The sequence below is a fragment of the Tachypleus tridentatus genome, chromosome 1 (assembly GCF_004210375.1).
Source record: "Tachypleus tridentatus isolate NWPU-2018 chromosome 1, ASM421037v1, whole genome shotgun sequence".
NCBI lineage: Eukaryota > Metazoa > Arthropoda > Merostomata > Xiphosura > Limulidae > Tachypleus > Tachypleus tridentatus.
Genome location: NC_134825.1, coordinates 1720315 through 1730457, shown reverse-complemented (window position 1 = coordinate 1730457; position 10143 = coordinate 1720315). Strand labels below are relative to the sequence as shown.

At 30.5% G+C, this 10143-nt stretch overlaps 1 protein-coding gene across 2 annotated transcripts in view; it reads right to left on the bottom strand.

Moving 5' to 3' along the window:
• Nucleotides 1–398: 398 nt before the first annotated feature.
• The window catches only part of LOC143228368 (uncharacterized), a 33223-nt gene continuing 23478 nt past the window's right edge, over nt 399–10143 (bottom strand). Inside the window, exons 8-10 of one of the 2 annotated variants that reach the window (XM_076459662.1) lie at nt 6496–6653; nt 2750–2872; nt 399–2103 (exon numbers count right to left, since the gene is read on the bottom strand). In XM_076459662.1, coding sequence (XP_076315777.1) covers nt 2766–2872; nt 6496–6653 — 265 coding nt within the window. In that variant the 3' untranslated portion in view covers nt 399–2103; nt 2750–2765. Of the gene's footprint in view, nt 2104–2700; nt 2873–6495; nt 6654–10143 lie in introns of both variants that reach the window. The other variant, XR_013015337.1, reaches the window with a different exon arrangement.

Below are 10143 nucleotides of genomic sequence, written 5' to 3'. Positions count from 1 at the left end.
ACCCTCAACACATTGGCATACAAAAAAGCTGGATTTGTCCATTTCAAGTCTATAGAGGGGTCACAAGCTTGCAAAACAAAACATAATTTTGGAGTTTTTTTGTCAATTACTTGGCCATACACTGATCAGTTTACATGTGATTTGGTAAAAAGTTATTTTCATAAAAGGTTATTTCCACAATATACATGAAAACAAATTTAGGAAATTCCATTTAGACATAAGTGTAAGGGTTTAGGTTATTTCTTGGCCACATTTAAATTAATTTATTTGGGGTTTAGTACAAATATACTCTTTGTATACTCATTCTACCTTTGAACTAAAACCCACTGTTTGTAGCTTACTGTAAATATAATGGAGACTCTCATGTATCTAAATCTCATTTATATACAAATAGTATGATGAAATAATTCACAGCTACTTATTAATTTATTCCTTAGACATATACAAGTATGTTCCAAAACTGTGAAAGAAGTAATAACATCATGAGTATGCTAGGATGGACAGCAACTACCTGTTGTAAAAAATACAAATGTGGAGGACAATGTTTAAGTCTTCTGATATAGCTATCAACACAATATATTTAATAGATAGGGCAGTCCTTGTTTCTTGCTTTAATAGATAAACTACTAAAAGTTAAAAACGTATTGACACATATGTAGTGGTTAGGCCTGTCCTGGTTTCTTGCTTTACCAGATATAACAAATAAAAACATCAATCAGCATATTACATTTAGTAGCTATATCAGTCCTGATTTCTAACTTTAACAGGTAAGACTATTAAAACATATATCCATATATTATATTTAGTAACTAGTCCTGTCCTGATTTCTTCCTTTAATAGATATAACTATTAAAACATACATTAACATATTTTATGTAGATTGTATGTTTGTTTTTAAGCTCAAATGAAGAATTACCTCAAGCCCTAGTACAGAAAACAAAAGTAAGAGACTATCCTCTTTACATGCCATAATTACCCCAAAAACACTTGTTGAGAGGACAATTACATATTGTGTTTGATTTTTAAAATTATTATTGAGTAAGGAAGCAATGTTGTAATTTAATTACTTCCTAAAGGAAATGTTAAAATGATTATGATACTAAAACATATATGAAACTAGTCCTACAATACTTGAAATATTTTGTAAATTGTAATTATCAAAATACTTTACTTGCTATCTAGAAATAAGGATACATTTCACTGATTCAGTATTCAGTTTATTACAGGTAAGTATTAGTTATCTCACATATCTATAAAAAGTTTACTTTCTACACATCTTTACCTATCATAATTCAACGACAAAGCAAACTTCTTACAAGTTTTCAAAATGCCTGAAATTTAATTCTGAGTATAAATTGTTGAAAACCATTTTTGTGAGCTTTTACTGCCCATCTCCATGCAAACTACTATTTCAACTGTATTTATATTTTCTTATAGCAAAGCCACGTCGGGCTATCTGCTGAGCCCACCGAAGGGAATCGAACCCCTGATTTTGCGTTGTAAGTCCGAAGACATACCACTGTACTAGCGGTGGGCCTATTTCAACTGAAAGAGCTGTTTTGTTTACAATTAAGAAAATTGAAAATGGATTTAGGATCAGAAGCCTAGGGCTTGTTTGTGTAAGCAATTACATCACACTATCAAAATGGAGAATAAGAAATGAGTAATTAAGTACACTGAATAAAACTACACTTTTATTATAGTTACAAGGAGAAACAAGTGTTAACAACTATTTTACAGTAAGTACTCTTTACATAACCACATTTCAGGAAGTTAACAACTATTTTACAGTAAGTACTCTTTACATAACCACATTTCAGGAAGTACTGAAAATTTCATTCTTAGTGTACTGAAACCAACCCCAAATTTTTATTAAACAAATCTCAATACTGAAAGAATTTATTTTTTAATAGAGCTATACATTCTGTTTCTGTTATTCTTTTATTTCCATACTCAGAGATTAATGCACCCACCCAACTTTCAAAGAATTACATACAATTCTTAACATTAAAAAAAACTAATTATAAATTTACATCAGATTTCTGAACCACGTTAAAAAAAAGATCACTTTAGCCATTCTTCTTCATTTGAACTCTGAGAAACCTAAAACGAAGAACAATTCAACATCAGAGGACACATGTTAATTATATTCAGTACAAAACAGTAAACTATACTTGAACAGGTTTACAAAACAGTAAAAGGTAATAACAAAATAATATGAAACAATACACATCCAATATTTCTTTACACAATCAGCATAACAACACAAATTAATTAAAAATCATGATATGTCTTACACATGTCGTGTGTGTTCAGCCATTACAGATTTACACCACTGTAATGATATAATGGTAGGGATATGAGTTCATAGTCAGTACCTATACACACCACTGATATGATATAATGGTAGGTGTACATGTGTTTATAGTCAGTACCTATACACACTACTGTAATGATATAATGATAGTATTACATATGTTTATAGTCAGTACCTATACACACTACTGTAATGATATAATGATAGTATTACATAGGTTTATATTCAGTACCCATACACACCACTGATATGATATAATGGTAAGTGTACGTGTGTTTATAGTCAGTACCTATACACACTACTGTAATGGTAGGTGCAGATGTGTTTATAGTCAGTACCTATACACACCACTGTAATGATATAATGCTGGGTGTATGCGTTACCTTTAATCTGTCTTGTTTATGCACAATGGTAACGCACTAAAATATTTACCACAATTCTCATCTCTTTATAAAGTTTCCTTCCATGGTGTCCTTTGACCGTTGGATATTGTAGATGTTGTTTTTGATACGTTTCTCCACACTCCCCGTGGAAACTGCTTTAGACAACATTGGACTGTAATAAGATAATACTGATATTGTATGTAAGGTGAAGAACCCTTGTGACACATTATTACCATTATAAACAACACAACGTGACTAGAAGTTTATCTTTGTAACACATTTTATCTCAGAACAGCTGGTATGGGTATTAACACTCTTACTGATAAGGAGAGAACAACATTTTGACCTTTCTAGGTCATCTTCAGGTTCAGAAAGAGAAAGTTTGAAAGTTACTGTTGCCCAACACGTCTTAGGAACGAGAGTATAAACGTGTAAGGGATTGTAGGGGGCGTTACAGTTAGATGCTAGGTTATTAATTAGTACAGTTATGAAGGTGTTCCTTTACACTGGTTTAATTTTGGTTTTAATTGCTGTAAAAGTAGGGATTCTTTGATTTTGCCTTTGTTTATATTTGTTTTGCTACTTAATATCTGGGAGTTTTCTATGGTTATGTTGCATTTATTTGACTTGCAATGTTCGAAAATGTTTAAAGGTGTTTTTTATGTTCTTTGAATGTAGATTCCATTTTTGTGCTTGTTTCTCTATTATAGAAATGATGGTAGTTGTTGCATTGTATTTTATAAATTATGTTGGTGTTGTGTTTGACAGTGTAGTTTTTACATGGTATGCACTTTAGTTTTGTACCTGGTTTCTGAATAAATTTGGTGTTTACTGGAATGTTGTGTTTTTCCAAATGTTGGTTATTTGTCAGGAACATATGGTATGTAGCAGTACAAAGTTTTGCAGTTTATTGTTTGTTTGTTGTTGGTGTGTGTGTATAATTTTTTCCACGCTTTTTTGAGGAAATTTGTTGATCAAGTGTTCTTTTATTTATTTCATCATTAATTTTATTGGGTGAGCATAGTGTTTATTTGGTTTCTTAATATATTGAGTTTTTGTTTTGTTTCATGTCATGAGTCCCAGAGAATGTATAATCCAGTGTAGGTGATTTTTCTGTGGATTTCTGTTTTGAATTGTGTATCAGTTCTAGTGATCTTGAGATTAAGAACACATTATTACCATCATAAACAACACAACCTGACTAGAAGTTTATCCTTGTAACACATTATTACCATCACAAACTACACAACCTGATTAGAAGTTTATTACTGTAACACATTATAATCATCAGAAACTACACAACTTGACTAGAAGTTTATCCTTTGTAACACATTATTACCATCACAAACTACACAACCTGACTAGAAGTTTATTACTGTAACACATTATAATTATCACAAACTACACAACTTGACTAGAAGTTTATCCTTTGTAACACATTATTACCATCACAAACTACACAACCTGACTAGAAGTTTATTACTGTAACACATTATAATCATCACAAACTACACAACTTGACTAGAAGTTTATCCTTTGTAACACATTATTACCATCACAAACTACACAACCTGACTAGAAGTTTATTCTTGTAACACATTATTACCATCGCAAACTACACAACCTGACTAAAAGTTTATTCTTGTAACACATTATAATCATCACAAACTACACAACTTGACTAGAAGTTTATCCTTTGTAACACATTATTACCATCACAAACTACACAACCTGACTAGAAGTTTATTACTGTAACACATTATAATCATCACAAACTACACAACTTGACTAGAAGTTTATCCTTTGTAACACATTATTACCATCACAAACTACACAACCTGACTAGAAGTTTATTCTTGTAACACATTATTACCATCACAAACTACACAACCTGACTAAAAGTTTATTCTTGTAACACATTATTACCATCACAAACTACACAACCTGACTAGAAGTTTATCCTTTGTAACACATTATCACCATCACAAACTACACAACCTGACTAGAAGTTTATTATTGTAACACATTATAATCATCACAAACTACACAACTTGACTAGAAGTTTATCCTTTGTAACACATTATTACCATCACAAACTACACAACCTGACTAGAAGTTTATTCTTGTAACACATTATAATCATCACAAACTACACAACCTGACTAGAAGTTTATCCTTTGTAACACATTATTACCATCACAAACTACACAACCTGACTAGAAGTTTATTCTTGTAACACATTATAATCATCACAAACTACACAACTTGACTAGAAGTTTATCCTTTGTAACACATTATAATCATCACAAACTACACAACCTGACTAGAAGTTTATCCTTTGTAACACATTATTACCATCACAAACTACACAACCTGACTAGAAGTTTATCCTTTGTAACACTTATTACCATCACAAACTACACAACCTGACTAGAAGTTTATTACTGTAACACATTATAATCATCACAAACTACACAACCTGACTAGAAGTTTATTATTGTAACACATTATAATCATCACAAACTACACAACTTGACTAGAAGTTTATCCTTTGTAACACATTATTACCATCACAAACTACACAACCTGACTAGAAGTTTATCCTTTGTAACACATTATTACCATCACAAACTACACAACCTGACTAGAAGTTTATTATTGTAACACATTATAATCATCACAAACTACACAACTTGACTAGAAGTTTATCCTTTGTAACACATTATTACCATCACAAACTACACAACCTGACTAGAAGTTTATTCTTGTAACACATTATAATCATCACAAACTACACAACCTGACTAGAAGTTTATCCTTTGTAACACATTATTACCATCACAAACTACACAACCTGACTAGAAGTTTATTCTTGTAACACATTATAATCATCACAAACTACACAACTTGACTAGAAGTTTATCCTTTGTAACACATTATAATCATCACAAACTACACAACCTGACTAGAAGTTTATCCTTTGTAACACATTATTACCATCACAAACTACACAACCTGACTAGAAGTTTATCCTTTGTAACACTTATTACCATCACAAACTACACAACCTGACTAGAAGTTTATTACTGTAACACATTATAATCATCACAAACTACACAACCTGACTAAAAGTTTATTCTTGTAACACATTATAATCATCACAAACTACACAACTTGACTAGAAGTTTATCCTTTGTAACACATTATTACCATCACAAACTACACAACCTGACTAGAAGTTTATCCTTTGTAACACATTATTACCATCACAAACTACACAACCTGACTAGAAGTTTATTACTGTAACACATTATAATCATCACAAACTACACAACCTGACTAAAAGTTTATTCTTGTAACACATTATAATCATCACAAACTACACAACTTGACTAGAAGTTTATCCTTTGTAACACATTATTACCATCACAAACTACACAACCTGACTAGAAGTTTATCCTTTGTAACACATTATTACCATCACAACCTACACAACCTGACTAGAAGTTTATCCTTTGTAACACATTATTACCATCACAAACTACACAACCTGACTAGAAGTTTATTCTTGTAACACATTATTACCACCACAAACTACACAACCTGAATGGAAATTTATCCTTGTGCTACATTACTACCATACATAAACAACATATAAAAACACACACAACTTTGTCAATAGAATCACAAGTTCTTATACATTCTGTTTCATATTAATATAAGATGCATTTTAACAAGATATCTTATACAGATTAATTACACTTTAACAAATGTTATAAACTACCACTAACTTACTTAATAAATGTTTTGGATGACACAGTTTTCTCAGTTTCCTTTCCTTTCTCCTCCTCTTCTTTATATCTTCTGACATTCTTTGTTCGTTGTTCCTCTCTCCAGACAGCATTTTCAACATCTCTTGTCGAATCTTTTCTTTTTCCTCTGCACTTAATTTTCTGTGAATAAAAAGAAGGATATGAAATAATTTAAAATTAAATATGGGATGGAAATTGAAATAGTGGTTAACTTTTATTACTTATACTGTTTCCAAGGTTTTAATTCTAACTTCCAAAGATTACTACATATATAAAATAGTAGTCTTAACATGTTTACTACATTACCATTTCCAAACCTCTCTCATTCATCATCATTCTCTCATCTAATGAAGCATTAATCAATTAACAGCTTCCAGTTCAGTTCTTCATCATGCTGAGTGAATCATTAACCCTTTTTTGATGGGTCATGGGTCAAATTCATGTCATCTCATCTGTTGACTTGCATTCAAAATTTTATTGAACTACTATTTTAATGTAAATAAGTTTGGAATTAAACTGAAGATTACAATTCAAACCTTAACATTATATATTAGTAAATATTAAAAGAACACATCTAAATATAGATTATAGTGAGTATAGTGGTATGTTGAAAGTGTCACTGTTTAAATTAGTTGTTTGTGAGTCAAAATACTAAATCTATAGTTTTGTACAAATTAGGAACTCATGTTACTAATAAAGACAAGCTACAATATAAAATAAGAACCTTGTACCTTTATTTTGCCGAGATAGTTCTTGTGTAATGAATCGAACAAGGTGTTCCCATTCAACTCTTATATTTTTTTGACATGGTCTCTTACATACTCTTACTACAATACATGATGTGAATAACAAATTAACAGCTTTGAATGTCCTCTTAGTGATTTTTCAGCCATTTTAATCTGTGAAAAGGCTACCACATTTTTTCAAACCAAGATTTCAAGAAGGTAGGTTGTGTCTTTAGTCTGCTTGAGGTTTCATATTTTGTTTTAAATCTAAATATCATCTTAGTTAGTAACCTTAATAAATTACATTGGAATTTTATGGGATCAGTGTAGTTATTTGTGATTTTTGGTTATTACCTAATAAAAATATTTTGTTTTATATCCTCCATGTGCAAAATTTTAAAAAGCTTAGAAATCTATTTCCAGTAGCAATTGAGTTCAAAGGTCATAGCTAGAAGAGATTAGTTCCATAATTTATATCTAAATAGTAATAACAATATACATATATATATATATATATATATACATATATAATAATTGAACTATGACTATATTACAAAATACTAGTCCACTAAAACACAGCCAAGACAGGAAGGACTAAAGGTCAGTTTTATATTATTGGACACTTGACCTGAGTGCACATCAACTGGATCCATATATGCTATTTAAGCTCAGGTAGGCATGACTGGAAGGTAAATATAATAAAAAATAATAAATATACATATATATAAATGTATAGCTACAAGACTTCAGTTACTTGGACTAAATGAGGATTTGTATTCTTGTGACGCAATATGTACTCATTCTAGCATGAAAAACAAAATTATATTTCCCAATATTTTATGATGGTTATAAGATTGGTAATGCAACAGACCCCAGACAGAATATAGAAAATAACAGAATATAAAGTCTTACTGAACACAAACATTTGAAATGTATTTTGGAGGTTTTAGAGATTACATAAATAATATTCGAGACTTTTGGAAAAAGAAGAGCTTTTTTTAATCATTACGTGAAATAACTTTGTACTCAGACTAGTAACGAAACAGAATCAATATTTTTACAAACAAATCTTTAGTAAAAATATAAAATTAAAAGTCTGTTCTTTTGTGTACAAAATACTTGTACTCTTTACTAAAAGTTACCAAATTTTGTGAAGATACACATGCTGTATCAAAAGTTATAATTTTGTGAAGATAGACTTGCTGTATCAAAAGTTATAAAACAAATACTTCAAGTGTGTAAAAGTGTAGATGAACTTGTGTATATTACACCAAGCCCATAGTGAAAGGGATAATTAACCATTTACAGTACTATCCACTTCTTTATCATGTTAAATGGACCATTAACTAACAGTTTCCAGTACTGTCTAGTTCTTCATTATGTTAAGTAAACCGTTAGTTAGTTTCCAGTACTGTCTAGTTCTTCATTATGTTAAGTGAACTGTTAATTAGTTTCCAGTACTGTCTAGTTCTTCATTATGTTAAGTGAACTGTTAATTAGTTTCCAGTACTGTGTAGTTCTTCATTATGTTAAGTAAACCATTAATTAGTTTCCAGTACTGTCTAGTTCTTCATTATGTTAAGTAAACCGTTAATTAGTTTCCAGTACTGTCTAGTTCTTCATTATGTTAAGTAAACCATTAATTAGTTTCCAGTACTGTCTAGTTCTTCATCATGTTAAGTGAACTGTTATCTAGTTTCCAGTACTGTGTAGTTCTTCATTATGTTAAGTAAACCATTAATTAGTTTCCAGTACTGTCTAGTTCTTCATCATGTTAAGTGAACTGTTAATTAGTTTCCAGTACTGTCTAGTTCTTCATTATGTTAAGTGAACTGTTAATTAGTTTCCAGTACTGTCTAGTTTTTCATCATGTTAAGTGAACTGTTAATTAGTTTCCAGTACTGTCTAGTTCTTCATTATGTTAAGTAAACCATTAATTAGTTTCCAGTACTGTCTAGTTCTTCATCATGTTAAGTGAACTGTTAATTAGTTTCCAGTACTGTCTAGTTTTTCATCATGTTAAGTGAACTGTTAATTAGTTTCCAGTACTGTCTAGTTCTTCATTATGTTAAGTAAACCATTAATTAGTTTCCAGTACTGTCTAGTTCTTCATCATGTTAAGTGAACTGTTAATTAGTTTCCAGTACTGTGTAGTTCTTCATTATGTTAAGTAAACCATTAATTAGTTTCCAGTACTGTCTAGTTCTTCATCATGTTAAGTGAACTGTTAATTAGTTTCCAGTACTGTGTAGTTCTTCATTATGTTAAGTAAACCATTAATTAGTTTCCAGTACTGTCTAGTTCTTCATCATGTTAAGTGAACTGTTAATTAGTTTCCAGTACTGTGTAGTTCTTCATTATGTTAAGTGAACCATTAATTAGTTTCCAGTACTGTCTAGTTCTTCATCATGTTAAGTGAACTGTTAATTAGTTTCCAGTACTGTCTAGTTCTTCATTATGTTAAGTAAACCATTAATTAGTTTCCAGTACTGTCTAGTTCTTCATTATGTTAAGTGAACCATTAATTAACAGTTTCCAGTACTGTCTAGTCTTCATTATGTGAATTGAACCATAAATTAACAATTTCCAGTACTGTTTAAGTTCTTCATTGTGTTAAGTAAACCACTGATTATTTTCCAGTAATGTCTAGTTCTTTACCATGCTGAGTGAACAGTTTTCAGAACTGTGTAGTTCTTCATTATGCTAAGTAACCATTAATAATTTCGGGTACTGTTTATTTCTTCTTCATCATGCTGAGTGAACCATTAATTAGTTTCCCTATTCTAATTTTTCATTATGCTGAATGAATCATTGATTAGTTTCCAGTACTGTTGTGTTTGTCTTTCTCTTGCCTGATGTACAATTAATTTTCACATGTTCACACACAAATCACACTGATTCACTGT